The following is a 16,612-nucleotide window of genomic DNA, read 5'->3' as shown; positions in this document are numbered from 1 at the left end:
CTTTCTTTTACTACTGAAACAATACACAGTTTCCTCAGGTGAACCAGTAATCGTTCCGAGAAAAAAGAAAACTCAAGCAGAAGAAATTATAGAACTTCTTGTCAAATAAATAATCAACCACTTAATTACCTTGGGCCCTAATCAAATCTGCATTATCCATTTCCCAATGAGGTATGAAGCGCTCATTTAATGCTTTTCTATTTGCGCAGAAACAATTATTGCTTTGATGGCTATACAGCCTTGAACACAAATAGCAGCATCCAAGCTCTTTTCTGTCCAAACAAGAGAAAGTTATGGCTGAAATCTATTTTGTAATTGTGACTGATTTCACTCTCAAGTGTGTTTATTCTAATAAGGTGCATCTGTTTGGAAAGATTGGAAAGTCTGTTGCCTTTTAAGTGAATTACACCCTTTGTTGATCACCCCTTACCCCAATGATTATCGTTTGGTCTACTCTAGAATGCACAAGTGTGAAGGTAAGGTTGCAGGCATTTGTTTTAATTGTCGCTACACAATGATTAAGCAGCATTTTCATGCCATTTGACTGGGGTCTGGCAAGACGGATGGCCTGCAATGCTATCTATTCTCAGCGAGTCAAGTTCTTGGCACCACAGAGGTTCACTGCTGCTTAGATTAACACAAAGCTGGAGGGCAGGCTTTCTGGGCGCTCTCCACTGTCTATTTCGGTAGAAAAACAATTACATGTTCCAGTCACGTTCTTTATGTTGCAGTTTGGAATTCTTCCACCATCCAAGTACCACACTAAATAATACTTAATTTGTTAATTTACATGTTGAATTTTCCTTTTTTTAGATGGAAACTGAATGGCACAGAAATCAGTCCCAAATCTGGATCTCAATACAGCCTTTCTGGAGGCAACCTCCGAATCAGCCATCTGAACAAAGACCAAGATGCTGGAACGTATCAGTGCCTCGCCTCCAACTCTTTTGGGACCATCGTCAGCCGAGAGGCCAGTCTAACCTTTGCATGTGAGTCTCCAATTTCTGTCTTTCTCTGAGCAAACTTCTTTGGCTTCTGAGCTTCCGCTGGAAAAAAAAGAAAAAAAAAAGAAAGAAAGATGCAAAGCAAAAAAAGAAATGCCTTTGGCACTCCTGATAATGCAGTGGGTTTAACTTCATAACCTGATGAACTCAAAAACATCTCTCTCTGGGGAAATATCAAATCCCTGTGTGTGCTAACTTGAGTTTACTTTCAGTCATCACTACAATTCAAACTCAAACATAAAAGTACAAGGTAGGCTAAATATTAGGACTTACCATAGGCCTGCTTTCCACAAGTGCTACAAGAATAAGTAGAAGAATTTCTTACTTAAGGCTGAAATGTCAAAATAGGTTTTTTTTTAATGTTTCAAATGATGAAGGTAAAACATTTTGACAAGTAAAAGGTGTTTCTGTTGGACCTTCAGAGAGTTTTCACTTAAATCTGCTGCTCCTTCTGGCTCACAACTGCATACTGTAGATTTGGTTTCCTTTCACTTCTCTCATAGTGTCATTTTTGACAGCAGTTGACAGCTTTTTCCCTCAAAACTTGATGGAACACAACTGCTCAGCAGGCATTCAAGGTAAGAAACTAGCTTTTGAGCATAGTGGAGCAGTTGGCTGCTAAATGCACATATTTCCTTCGTATGATTGATTGATTGAATTTATGTTTGTGTCATGCACATAAAGTGCCCAACTCTCATGGGCTTATGAGACACCAGAAAATTCTGTTGCAGTGGTTCAACATTTCCTAACATTACAAAGTTTCAGGCTCCAGTCACAGTTCAGTCTTAAACATTGTGTTCTGTCTTTTTTCCCAGGCTTTACCAACAAAATCTGATACAACAAAAGTTCTTTTTTTAAAACAAAACTCACGTTTTTTCAAACCAAAAGAAATGAATTTAAATTGAAGACCTTTGTTTTGATAAAAGAATGTCTCTTATGTTATCATACATTGGACAGTAAAACAGAAACATTTTCCATGCCTTCCACCAACTTACCAGCATATTAGACCAAGGGGCCAAGTGCAACTTCATATCCAAGTTAATTACATCATGTATCCTTATATATATTATATTCTAAGGTTCTTGCCAATACCAAGCCCTATTCTAAACAATTTATTTTCACTAAAGTGTTCATTATGCAGAAAAGCTAATGTGTTGTCTTTTAATACTGCATATGAGTCATTGGTGTGGCTACAGGTTAGATTGATACAGTCAATGTTTGAACATAAAATCGTCATACTAAAAGATGAATAAGATATTAGTCTTAACATTTAATAACTACTGTAAATGTATTCGAGTAAAGTCTATAGCTTTCTTTCCTTATATGCAGAAGAGTTATGAAATTGCATTAAATAGAAATGTTGAAATGGGAGAAGTATCTTGAATTCATAGAATCCATTCATGCAGTTGAACGATCTCTTTATTTAAAGAAGGAATCAGATTACTTGTGTAGAAAGGGTTGGTAAAACTGTGATATTTATTACCTTGATGACATATCGCTAACTAACTTATTGTCTTTCAAGATTATTTTAGTTTATTATTTTTTTTGAATCGGGGACAAAAAGAAACATTAGTCTCAGAAGAGAAGAAATGCTTTGTGCCAGATTTAACTAACTAGCTAATTTCCATCTGTGGTCCCTGGGCAAATGATGGCAAGAGTAAAACACAAATCAATTTCACACTACACACACACACACACACACACACACACACACACAGACACACACACATACACACACACACACACACACACACACACACACACACACACACACACACACACACACACACACACACACACACACACACGCACACAGACACAAACACACACGTTTCAAAAGAGAGAAGAAAGGAATAGATCAGCTTAGCTTTTCTGTAATAAGTTAACTCAATATGCATTATGTACAACTGCAAAGAACAAATAAACACCATGAAAAAGGGGTTATTAAATAATGCAGAGTCAGCACTTTAAGTATGCAGATTGATGCTTTTTTAATTCCTGTATTTATCGATATCTGCACATCATAATGATGGGCTGTTTGACTGATCTTGATGAGTCTATCTGACAGCCTCTGGACTCAATATTCCTTAAGCAGAAGAAAGTCAATAATTGCCTACTGCTGTGCCAGTTATCAGACAGGCATAAATGATGACATTAACCGCAAGTGAGTGATGGCTTGTTCAGATTAAAATTTGAGGTTAAGCTTACAGGGACACGGCCACCAATATATCTGAGTTTGGTTCACAAGACCAGAGAGAAGTCAATCTGATTCTGCTCGTGGATTTTTTTCGATGACAGAATGACAGTTCCATCAGTGGTAGGGCTCTGACCTTACCGACTTTCAGTGGTTGTCATACAGTCAGGGTGTGCATGTAAGGTCGAGTGTTACACATCTTTTTTGTCCTTCTTTTTTTAGCTGTTTTATTTTGCATTAGACTTAACTTTTTTTTCTCCAGCAGTTTGCTTATCACTTTACTTTCATGTTATAAATTTAAATATACTATATAAATAAAGTTGGCTAAAAAAAAACAAAAAAAACTTTACTATTACTTTATTAATTCCAAAGCACAAGTGAGGTTCAAGTGAATAATTTAGGGCAAAATGTTGGAGAGTTTTATACACTTTTTATAAAATGATTAGGCATGATAAATACAAGAGTTGTTTTACATGGAGGTAGGCAGAGAAATTCTGCTGCTGCAGCTGGTGCAAACTGTAGGTGCAAATGGTATTTCAGCACCTATCCCATTTCCCTCCAGTTAAGACTGTGACCTTTCAGTGGTAATTAATTTTCGGAATATTTGACTCTGAACTTGACACAAGACAGACTTTGAGCCTGCTCACACCTCTAATAAGCGCCGTGGCACTTAAAGCTGTCAGAGCCAAATTGGGAGCAATCATTTCCCACTATAAAATGAACATCTGCTTCACCTGAAAGGTCAAAAAGCAAGAAATGTATGGACAGGTCTATTTTTGCATTGTCTTGATCAAATATTACTTAAGTCAAATACACGTCTATAAAACATTTCAAGGGAAATGATTATATCTAATGGCATTACTGACATAAGAAAAGCTGGTTAACAATCTGTAAAATTATGCGTATCCCCAGGCAGAGACCGGACTAAAAGACACTGTAATACAGCCATTCTGATAATGGTTACATAAAACCAATCCGATAGTAACACTTGAACAATGTGAGGTGTAGGCTCAAGCTTAGCTACTATAATTACTGTACATAAAGTTAAATGATTAATTATTAGATTAATATACAGTACTAGTGACTTAATATGTTGCATTTCAAACAGCTCAAGAACCTGGACCATGAACTGATCTTAAAAGCGCATTGAGTAGTCAGAGAAAAATAAAAGGCTCTACAAGCTCAAGTCCATTTACCATTCAATAATCAACATACAGTGTATACAGTGCATACAGTATGTATTCAGAGTTGCCTTCAAACAGAAGGTGACTCATCTTACCTCACTGGCTAATCTTGTTCCCTTAATATATTCATCTTCTCAACTATTTTCATCTTGCTCTCCTCTTTCCTGATGCTTCCTAGTTTACTGTTGAAATTTAGCTGGTGTTTGCAGGCTTTGGTTAACTGAACAGGGATTGTTAATGTTAGCTTGTACATTAATCATTTGCTTGTGTGGTCCCCAGTAGGTGAAGTATAGGTTCCAGAGATGAGGACATCTAATCAAATTTGTGATATTTCTTCTGTCCAGCATTGCTGCTGTAACACTGTGCATTTCTTAGTTTGTGAGATGAATAAAGGATTATCTTATCTTATCAATGATAACAAAGTGACGACAGCCTCTCACAGAAGTAGACTGTCTGCTACCAATTGAAGTCCAGCTATGGTGTGATTTCAGATCGTAAAAGAGCACTCCACTTCACTTCAACTTTGTTGTGGGGAAAATGTAGCTACTGTAAGGGGTATTTGATTCTGAAAACAGAGACATGACAACATCGCTACTGAAAAAAAATAGTCCAACTTCCAATGGTCCAATTTTTAGTCAGTGTTTTAATACCCAACACTGCAATTTAAATATTCTTGCTTTAAAACTTACACTATCCCCTTACACTATGTGTGTGTGAGGGGTTTTAAAACACTTGAATGAAGAATGGACTGGATCTAGGTATATGATGAGGATTTTGGTATATAATTAAGATCTAGGTATGATGAGAAGGTTTAAACATCTCACAGTGTGAAAATGTAGTTTCTTGCCACACAGTTGAACTTTTCCTCAAGTTCAAATGTAGATTTGAAACCCAGTTTTAATTACAAGGTTTTACAAAGGATCACCCGTGGCATAGCTTCCCACACAGACTGAATTTAGGAGTTTGTAAAGAGCACCAACTCAGTTTTTAGTTAATTAAGCATCAAGATGTTCTTGAAACAATCAAATGGCTGTAAGCTGTAAAGATTGAGGGATTTTAAATTTTAATAAGAACATATCTGAGAATTGTCACTAAAACAACAGAAGGAAATGCCATACTTTCAAATTAAAGGATCCAATGCAGACATATACAGAGAGAGGATAACAGCCAGAACTGAATCCCACAGGTAAAGGGGCTGATTAGGAAGAAGCATTTGTTTAAGGTGTGCCTTAAATCGCTTAATGTTGATTTCTGGATCCCCACCCATTGTTCAAGTCTGCAATAAGAGGCTTATGATGGACCATATCAAATCCTGCACCACTAAGACTATTAAAATGATACAGTCCCTGTTCTCTGCTGCTTATAACGAATCATTATTAACTTTTTAAAGAGCTGGGTGATTGCTTTGAGGTTTCCTCGAACTAAATTGAAAGCTTCAAATAATTAATTCTAGCTTAAAAGGGTTGGAGCTGCTTGTGAAAAAAACCCCCTCAATCTTTTCCAAAATTTAACACAAAAATGTTAGCTTGGAAAAGGGGCTTAGATCTGACAATAATTGTCCTAGTTAGAGTTTTTCACAGTGCAAAGAATCACTGTATGCATTATACAAAGAAATAGCAACTGGTGGAAAAGCAACATTTTATGACAGGCAGCAGGGAGCTTGGGCCAACACTATCAAACACCTCCTTTAGTGGTAATGATTGAATGCAGTCCGAAGGGCATGTTGTGAGTTAAAATGACAAAGTGCTTTCCACAGAAAGGAAAGAGACACAGGTTCAAACTGATTACGAACACACAGGGCTGCAGAAGTCACAGGCGCCGAAGAAGATGGCAAGTTCTGCCTGCCTCCTTATATCAATCGTGTCAACACAGAAGCTGTGATATTTCTCACAAGTTAATATGAAGGATGTGGTAGAAGTATCACAAGATACAGGATTTGGGTCAATGGCATTTTATTCTGTTGGTCTATCCAATAAGTTTTCCTAATGAGGAAAGAAGCATCAGACAGTTTGCATCAAAATAACTGGAGGATTAAAATAACTCATATTGATTAAAGCTTTAAGAGGTGATAGGATTTATTTCTTCATTGGTCTCATGGCACATTTCTAGTTCTCTGACTAGATTTCTAGCTGTTTGACACCGCAGGTCACACCGACACATTCACACACTGATGGCAGAGGTTTCTATGTAAAGTGACCACTAGAAGTAAATAATCTCATTCATACGCCGTAGACGAAGCAGCTGTAGTAATAGTAAGTTGTGGCTACGTTTCTTGTCAAAGGAAACATCGGATATCTAGCTGCAGGAGCCAGGGTTTGATACCCCCTAACCGTCTAGTGAGGAGACAACTGAGCCACAGCCGCCCCATTGTTGGGGGCTGGAGAGGAATTGTTTTTGCTTGTGTTGACCTTTTTTTAATTCTACAGTATATACATATTGACATATTTACTTAGTTATTGTGAAAAAAGCTTGACTTGGTTTTATTGATTTTTGTTTCTGTTTAAAACTAACCATAAAACCATACGAAGAAGGCCACCAAAAAAGGAAGGATCACAGGATGACAAGTAGCCTGTTGTGTGTATAACCATCGTTGGCTTGATTGTTTCTGAAAACAATAAGAACATCTCATTTAGTCACACTTTTGCACTGGGTTATTTTTGATAGAAAAACATACATAACATCATAAATGTTAGCTCTAAAGCATCTATACAATAAAGCCCATCGATGTTCATACATCTAACACTTTTGTAAATGTTAGTATTGTACTAGTAAGCAATTATGGCATCTTTAAAAAATAAGTTGAAGTATATGTACTATATATATGCTAACATATGATTTGCTTTAAAATAAATCATCTTTTGTGGACACATTTGGATTTGTGCTTGGAGTCACAGACCAGGTTAGGAGACAATCAGACAGAATCTCGTGTCTAGTGACTAATCTTTGTGTGGAATAAAAATACTGGTTAAATCTTAAAACAGATGAACAAGATTTACATATTCTGCAGTCTGTTGTTCTTGCCTAAAGTTAGACAGATAGAAATTGTAACAGATCCTGGCAGCAACAAAACAAAAAAAAAGTCATTGTGACATTCATGCCTTAGTTAAGCATGTAAAATTGGAAGAAATCGATTTAAAACAAATGTAATAAGTCTGTAAGCTGGGTTTTGCTGTGAATGCATTCCCAAGCAAAGTAAGAATAAAATCATTTAGATTTATTTGTCCTTTCAATGATACGAGAGAGAACGGGCAGATTTTGAGAGATTCACCACATAGTTCTAGGAAATCTTTAAAATCAGAGGCAGGTGAGCCATGTCTATTTTTGTATTTAATTGATCTTTTTCTGGTCTTCTTCTTTACATAGCCCCCTCACCATGTTGTAATCTGTGAAGGCAAAGATACAGTAGATAGCAAGAAAAGCTCTGTAGTCTTCGATTGTGTATTCAATAGATCTATAGGGAGACTTCTGTCTGTTTTGGCGAATCATTCTATCAGGCAAGCATTGTAACGCGACAAAAAAAATTATTAGAGAATAATTAAAACAAGCCAAAACATAGAACTCTGAAGTAAAAACACAGTGATAGATGTGAAGATGCTTCTCACAGAAAAATACATTGATTTCCTAAATGTGCGAGTATGAGTTATACTCAGTTATCTTATAGACGACCTCCTTGACCTGATGTGCCTCATAATATGACTGGGAGGCGGAATCAGGAATCAGATAGATACAAACTTGCTGTTATTTCCAGAGTTGGCGTTGGACCAACTCACCCTGCAAACCCTAAACTGAAGCAAGCCTATATATTCAGCAGTTTGATTGTTGGTGTCATATAGGAGTTTGTGTTAAAATACATACCATGCTTTATTTGTGATTTATTTGCCCCTTCTATTGTTGAAATTTAACTAATATATGACTATGACTATGACTTCCTTTTGTCAGGTATAGTGTAGGAATAAAAGAGGCACATAACTGTGACGAGTGATTGTAGGTCTATATTCTTACAAATGATATACGGACATAAGGGATGATCAATCCTTCACAAACTGTGGACTGGTATTAAATTTAGATCCATTTAGATTATTGTTCATATGAAAACCAATCACGGAGGTAAAAAAAGCTTTGCCATGATGGCAATATTCAAAGCGATACGATCCTTATACTTCCTTATGAACTAAGGACATGAATTACTTTATGTTAAAGAAATGTTGTTGGAAATAAAATAAAGTGAATTATCTACAGTAGGGACTATATGGGTTTCCTTGTTTTTTCACAGCTTTAAGCATCTTTCAACTCATAGTTTTTGGGTCACAGTAAAGAACTTAGTCTCATGGCTCTCATTTGTGAAGTCTCCAGCGGCGTTAACCATTATTTTTGAGTACTCTGATATACCATCTGTGCACTAAGTTGTCACTTTGAAATTGATATGAAAAAAAACAAAACCTCCAATTAGTCTCATGATACTTCTAAGAGCTTGAAGCATGTTGAATTATAATTTTACATTAATCATAACAATAATTCTTAATTAAACCTTACGTTGCTTGTCATCTTACAAAAGTGTAAATTGGTGTTCACATGTTTTACTTTTAATCTTTAGTGACACAATGATAAGTCAAATGTTAGTGCAATATTTAGCTTGTTGGCCATAAATGAACAAAATAAATATGAAAGACGCCTGTAACTCGGCACACCTATTAATAGACAAACAAACTTAACTGAATAGTTGAGCTTTTCCTAAACATGTAACTCTCTCTCAAACATTTTCAGCATGTCAAGCCAGCCCAGGCATTGTTCAAGCAGCATTATAGAGGTAAATGGACTAGTCTTCCGACTACTCAAAGTTCTTTTACATTGCATGTCACACCTACCCAGTCAAACACTGATGGCAGAGGTTGCTATGTAGGGAGACCGTCATCTTTCATATGACGAAGCAGCAGGAGCTATTTGGTTTTAAGTGTCTTACCCAAAGACACTTTGGACATGATGCAGCAGGAGCTGGAGATCAAACCCTTGAGCTTTCTGTTGAGAGACAACGACTCTACCAACTGAGTCACAGCTGCCCCGAATGCGACGTCTAATACCATATCCAGTATAATTATTAAAAGAGCAATTCTGTAACTCTGACACGAAGCATTTAAAATGGATACTGCAATCCAAATTCAAAACATTAAAGAGAGCTGCTTAGTCCTGCCCCCTCTTTCCGAGAGTTAATGTGAGCCCAGGTTGCCATGTCATGGATCAGCTCCCATTGGCCTATTTTTGAAAAAGCTTCACCAGTAATTTATCCGAGTTTAATATGTTTCTTCATCTTTGACCTTATAAGAAAAATGCCCAGGCTTTTGAGGTTGGGTAGGTCAGTTACATAGAACCAGGTCGTTTGCCTGTTTTCATTGCTGCAGCACCTGTTGGTTTGCTGTTAACCTGGCAAAACCATTCTGCAATGAAAGGAGGACATACAGGCTGCTGCATTGTTGACAGAGAAGCCCCCAACGGATGCAAATATTCTAAAGTATACCTAAAGTTAGACTTTTCTCCAACAGTATTTTCTTCAAGTCATACATGCAAAGGATGATTATCATAAAAACAGGAAGTCTATTGTTGCATATATTTCAGGCAAAATATTGAGAAGTATCTGATCGTTTATTTCACACCTGAATGAGTGTTGGTGATTGCAAGCCTGAAAATACAGAAACACTCTTTTTTTTTAAAAATGGTTTAGAAAGTGATAATACAGTCCTGATATAAGATGACTCTGAGTAGAAGTTCCAGTTTTCCAGACAATTTTTATTCATTGAATATGCATTGCTTTCTAATTCGGTCAATTAGCCCTGAGTACTATAGGGGATTTCTACTCTTTGTTTGATGAAATAGACTGCAGTCTCATCTCATTCTCCTTCCTGGTAAGTCATCCTTCTAAACAGGAATCATTGGCATTGCTGAAATCATAATGTATGTCTCAGCATGATAATGGTGTCATTTCAGTTTACAGCTGCAGGAAGGTGTTACCTTGAGTCCTTCAGCCTCGTCCACTTTATCTCACATCAATATTCACAATCTAGCTGATGACAACAACAGGCCTACTATATATTTTTTAGCCTTTATTCGAGTGTTCTGCATCCTGAACTTGTTAATATTAAATATTCTGTGGACAAGAGTAGACACAACTGTACAAGAAAATATGTTCTGTTGTAAAATGATATTTCATGGTCAACACTTGGGAGTCTACATCCGCTATGAAACTCTTGAAGGTTATTCTTTGAAATTGGCGGAACTCCAGATACCTCAGCATTCCTCTCCATGTCACAAACTTGTGATGGATGATGCTACTCGTTGCGAGGGGTTGTGGCTGTCTACCCCCTGAGGCAAGGATAACGGATGGGCAGTGGGTGCTCCCACTCAATACTCGCTGCCCTTGATTAGTATGTCTATTGATTTTAAATCAGTGATTATGTAAAAGATGTACACCCATAATTCATACTGATGAAAAGGCTTTATGTTCAATATCAGAATCACAGCGTGGGCTTCTTACTCTGAGAGGGCTGTGCTTTGAATATAATGCAGAAGTTTACAGTGTTGAAGATTCTTTTATTGACCAGAGATGTCAAGAAGATGGTTGAGCTCCAAAAGTATTCTACAAAAAAAAGGCTTGCATTGAAACGTGTCTGGTTTTGTGTGGGAGTTAATATTCAGTTACTTATACTGAACCATCAGTGTCAGACAAGTTGATATTGTGCTAAGCATATTATGGTGAAAATTCCTGATGTCACCAGAGTTGGCTCTAAAGCCTTGAGGGGAAACATGAATACCTCATTTATATGCAAATAAATCCTCTAGACTCCGCTCAGCTGTTGTAATAATGTGGAGTGAGTATATTGACTTAGTTAATGAGGTGTAAATAGCTAATGGGTGTGCTCTAGCTTTTACTTTTTATCTGCAGTACACTTTAAAGATATCTTTCTTGTGGACCAGCTATAGAGTGGCTTAACATTTTCAGGATTTACTATTTTGCTCTCACAGAGGTATATAATTATGATCAAGGAATCATAAAGTGTGTTTGATGAAAGGCTGAGAATTTGTAAAAGCAAAGATGGCATTGTGGAAAAGGCTGAGCAGCATTTGTAGGGGTTAACATAAATTAAGTCGGCGGATGATGTATTTGTAATATTTGTCGACATGATTTGTTAACCCCAGAATACATATGAATGCTCCACTCTTTTTTACCTGGGCGTGACAAGACGTTGCTACAGCTGCTACTTATTAAGGCTAAGGAAGAGAGAAGACCAAAAGACGTGGAATAGAGTGTAGGTCCTGGCAGATATCTAAATCTTTTATGAACAGCAATGAATGCTTTATGCTGCTGTTAGGATCTATAATTCATGTGCCTTAATTATTCCAAAAATTTTAAAAATGTAGAACTGGTTCCAGGTGGGGCGGGGGTGGTCCCTCTTTTCAAGAAGGGGGACCGGAGGGTGTGTTCCAACTACCGGGGAATCACACTCCTCAGCCTCCCTGGGAAAGTCTATTCCAGGGTACTGGAGAGGAGGATCCGGCTGTTTGTCGAACCTCGGATTCAAGAGGAACAATGCGGTTTTCGTCCTGGCCGTGGAACACTGGACCAGCTCTACACTCTCCAGCGGGTGCTCGAGGGTTCATGGGAGTTTGCCCAACCAGTCCACATGGGCTTTGTGGATCTGGAGAAGGCATTCGACCGTGTCCCTCATGGCACCCTCTGGGGCGTGCTCCGGGAGTATGGGGTTCGGGGCCCTTTGCTAAGGGCGGTCCGGTCCTTGTACGACCGGAGCAGGAGTATGGTTCGCATTGCCGGCAGGAAGTCGGACCTGTTCCCGGTGCGCGTTGGCCTCCGGCAGGGCTGCCCTTTGTCACCGGTTCTGTTCATTACTTTTATGGACAGAATTTCTAGGCGCAGTCAGGGGCCGGAGGGGGTCTGGTTCGGGGACCACAGGATCTCGTCTCTGCTTTTTGCAGATGATGTGGTCTTGTTGGCTCCATCGAACCCGGACCTTTAGAGGATCAGCACCTCTAAATCTGAGGCCATGGTTCTCGACCAGAAAAAGGTGGTTTGCCCTCTTCGGGTCGGTGGGGAGTCCTTGCCCCAGGTGGAGAAGTTTAAGTGTCTCGGGGTCTTGTTCACGAGTGGGGGGAAGATGGAGCGTGAGATCGACAGACGGATCGGTGCGGCGTCTGCAGTCATGCGGTCGCTGTATCGGTCCGTCGTGGTGAAGAAGGAGCTAAGTCGAAAGGCGAAGCTCTCGATTTACCGGTCGATCTTCGTTCCTACCCTCACCTATGGTCATGAGCTTTGGGTCATGACCGAAAGAACGAGATCTCGGATACAAGCGGCTGAAATGGGCTTCCTCCGTAGGGTGGCTGGGCGCACCCTTAGAGCCTCCGGGAGGAGGCCTCGGGGTAGACCCAGGACACGCTGGAGAGACTATGTCTCTCGGCTGGCTTGGGAACGCCTTGGGGTCCCACCGGAAGAGCTGGAGGAGGTGTCTGGGGTGAGGGAAGTCTGGGTGTCTCTGCTTAGACTGCTGCCCCCGCGACCCAGCCCCGGATAAGCGGCAGAAAATGGATGGATGGATGAATGGTTCCAGGTTGGAACCTGAAAATCCACATTTCAGTGACTTTTACCTGCAGTGTAAATGTAGCCAAAATCTAGACTGACTACCTGCTTTGTCCCCATTATAATAATGCTATGGATGCAAAATCTGCAAAGAACACTGGCGTTGGAAATGTTCTGGTTTCCTTTGGAGTATTATAATCCAATACAGAAGCCTTCATTGTACTCTAGGAGATAGTCTAAGTAACAAAGGTGCAAAGGTGTGACACATTGCAAAAGAAAGTCAGGGACCCAGTCAACTAGCAAAACATGTATACATGTATGTAGCTCTTTATCATAAACTACTGTATATAAATAGAATTATACATATCGATGCAGATACCAGTCAATCATCGATGTATTCTCTTCAGTCCACCTCAGTTCTTGCATCTCAATTAGTAAGACAGAATGTAAACCAGTGAATGGAAAAAGGATGTCATGTTTAGACATCTGTGTATAGAGATATCTGCTGGCTGCACCTGACACCCTGAAAAATCAGCCGTTGTGACAGAGGTTGTGATGTTTTCATGACCAAGGACCCACGGTATTTTAATTTGGTTCTTTTTGCTCTTACTCACTAACTTATTCTCAAAAATGTTGAGGAGAAAATGTTGCCAGAATGTGTTGTTAAGAACACTACATTTGCAGTCAAAATAAATTGTCATATAAATTAATAATGAATCAGCCAGTGTTTAAATCTGATGGAATGAAAATATAGCAATTTACTTGGTATTTAGGGCAAAATGCTTCGTTTACATAGACTCAAATGTTCTAACACAACAAGAAACTAAGTTTAAGCTATTGCATGTCATTTTGAAACCCTCCTGTAAGGATTTAAGCGTTAATTACAAAAGTAACATTTTTTATTATAAAGTTAAATAGTTAATTGTGATTAATTACATTTTAAAAATTCCATTATTTCACATTTAACAATACATATTGTTAGGTTGTATTGTTATTCTTAAACTGAGAGTACTTAAATTCAGCCTTGCTTTTATTTTGAAATAGAGTAATCTGGATCTGGAGGATCGAAGGTTACACAAACATTACCGCGGAAATGGTAACTTGATACAGATCTAAAAAGAAAACAGATAGAAGGTATGATAAAAATGGTAAATGTTTAATCTCAGAAGTTCCCTCTAACTTGTCAACTGAGCTGTCTTATTTATCACTTTTTAAAATCATTGTGTCGATTATTTAACTGTTTAATGTAAATATTATAGAAAGCCTCGCCCAACTTTTGTCAAGATACCCCAAGAAGAATAAAGTAATTTAATAGAATAAAATAATTTAGTTAAGTTGCATAACCTGGTTAAACAATTAGGTCCTATGAATTTAAACATTTACCTTACCAGTATCATCAACAAAAATTAAAAAACAACAGCAAGACGAATGATCATTTGTAAGTTTTCGCTTACATCTCGCTGTAACTAATGCAATCTTATACATACATAGTCAAGCACATTACCTACTATCCACTCTAAGACAGAGAGCGTCCTCAAGGAGTCACAGGTTTTAATGAATTTCACGGTCACGCTTGGACAGCCTTGTTGAAGTATGATAAGTCATGCTGGCATTTGGAAAGCTGATATGAATGGGATGTGATCATGAGCCTAATCTGGATCATTGTTTGTAATGCCAGCACAGTTTTGTAATAATTTATGCTAATGGATCTAGATGGGCCATCACATCATAGGGCATTTACTGGTTCGGGGGTTATTAATCATTGTTAGCTGCTCTGTGTTTGAGAATTACAATGTCGCTTCAGTGTACGTCTGTCCCTGTAAGAAAACAGCAATTGTGTTAAAGTTAACATTTGAAGAGTGCTATGTTCACAGCTGTGTCTCTGTAACAAATATAGGACCTGTATTTTAGATTCATTTCTGTCATGCATCTTTTGAACGTGATATGAACATGTGTACTGTCAAAAACATGCCTGCGTTTGAAAGCCCTGGTCATACCATATTGTAAATTTAGCATTTGGCCAGTCTCCTCCTGCCTTTTACACAACAATGCTTCTTTTGCTCTTTTTTATACTGTTGAGAGTGGTTGGATGGAGGGGGGCTGGAGGGGATAGCTTTGGATCCTTCTGCTGCCGCCACCATACTTTCAGCAGGAGGGAGGCCATGTCTGTGGATGGAGATGTTCAGTGGCTTTGGTGAAGTAGAAATTGCCACTTCAGAAATCACAATAGCTTTGATCTTATCCCAAAATAAAAAGCCAAAAAATACTTTTGGAGGGAATAAATTCAGTACCTTAGATGTCTCTATCACATATGCCCTTTGTTCTGTAGACTGATATTTGGGGAAGCTTGAGTGCTTTTATCTAACCATCTAGTGCACCTTCACATGAAAGTAAATGGTTGCTGCTTCTCATGAAAAGCCTTCCCCTCCATTTTGGCGAGGGCGGATTGTTTCAGCAGGACTCAAAAGACAGCATTTTGTCCTTCAATTCAAGTCACCTTCCTATTTGTAATTTGTATACATGTCCAAGAGTCCAAGCATTAAGTGCAGCTAAAGCTTTGGTATCTTTGATAATGACCACTAAACTAAAGTAATAGTCAGCTTACAACAGGGAAGTCTGTCAGCTTTGTCACAATACATATAACCGTTGAATTGTGGCAATCCTGGGAAATGTCCTGGTTGTTGAACTTTTTGGCTGCCTGGGCACCTCCAGCAATAGGGGAAAAAGGGAGAACAAAATAAATATTCTTCTGGTCCCATTCTGCTCAATGCTGTAAAAGCTCATCTGATAAGAGGTTAATTGTTGCCCAAATTCTCAACAAGTTATCTGTACTTTAAGGCAAAAAGAAGGTTACTAAATATTATCACCTCCTCCTAATTTCAAGTGGTAAAATGTTAGAGGATCACCAGGTATCACATTTGGAATGAAACATAGAACAACTTAGATTTACACAAAGCAATACCCAGCAGTAATGATACTAATATCATGTTATAATAAAATTGTCCTAAAATAAAGTCCTAAAATATGGCAGGATGTAGAAATTAATTGACTAAATAAGTGAAAGGCCAGATTGAATTCTACATATGCCATAAACCTTGAAAAGCCCATAAAAATTAAGATCTTTACACTTTTTGGGGTTGTCTTTCCCCTTTGAAGAACTTGATGTGTTGGTCGCCAGCTCACCTGTGTTGGCTGACTTTCTTGCTGGAAAGGAAATATAACTTGAAGGGACAGTGATTTGCAGAGTAAAAATCACTATGGACAGGAAATTTGTCATCCAATCTGTGGACGGTGCCCAGCTGCTCAATTATTATGGTGTAGATGCAGCGTCTTGTTTTTCAAGTAAAGAGCAGTGCACAAACAAAAACATAAATCAAACGAGTGGACATTGTGAGCACTTTAATCCTACACTTCGCTCAGACTCTGACATGATATGCTTGACACATGAACAGAGCTGCTAAAAGTTGAGCACTTAACCAGAGAATTTACATATTCATTTCTTCGCTTTGGAGCATTTGAATGTCAAATCAGGGACTCAGACTGCACTTTGTTTAGCTGATGACAAACAGAGCATTGGTGAATGTCTGGTTTTACTAGAAGCTGATGTATTTCTTTTTTTAATATAATTAGAGCTGCACATTTGTTATCA

The 16,612-nt window shown here is 38.3% G+C and overlaps 1 protein-coding gene across 4 annotated transcripts in view; it reads left to right on the top strand.

Moving 5' to 3' along the window:
- LOC306822440 (contactin-4-like) overlaps window positions 1–16,612 on the top strand; it is a 166,711-nt gene that overhangs the window by 53,615 nt on the left and 96,484 nt on the right. For all 4 annotated transcript variants that reach the window (XM_079341490.1, XM_079341488.1, XM_079341489.1 and 1 more), the window contains exon 4: window positions 814–989. In XM_079341490.1, coding sequence (XP_079197616.1) covers window positions 814–989 — 176 coding nt within the window. The remainder of the gene's footprint in view (window positions 1–813; window positions 990–16,612) is intronic.

The sequence above is a fragment of the Symphodus melops genome (assembly GCF_947650265.1).
Source record: "Symphodus melops genome assembly, chromosome: 4".
NCBI classification, from domain to species: Eukaryota; Metazoa; Chordata; class Actinopteri; order Labriformes; family Labridae; genus Symphodus; species Symphodus melops.
The sequence above is the reverse complement of the archived record's forward strand: the minus strand, read 5'-3'. Positions and strand labels throughout refer to the sequence as shown.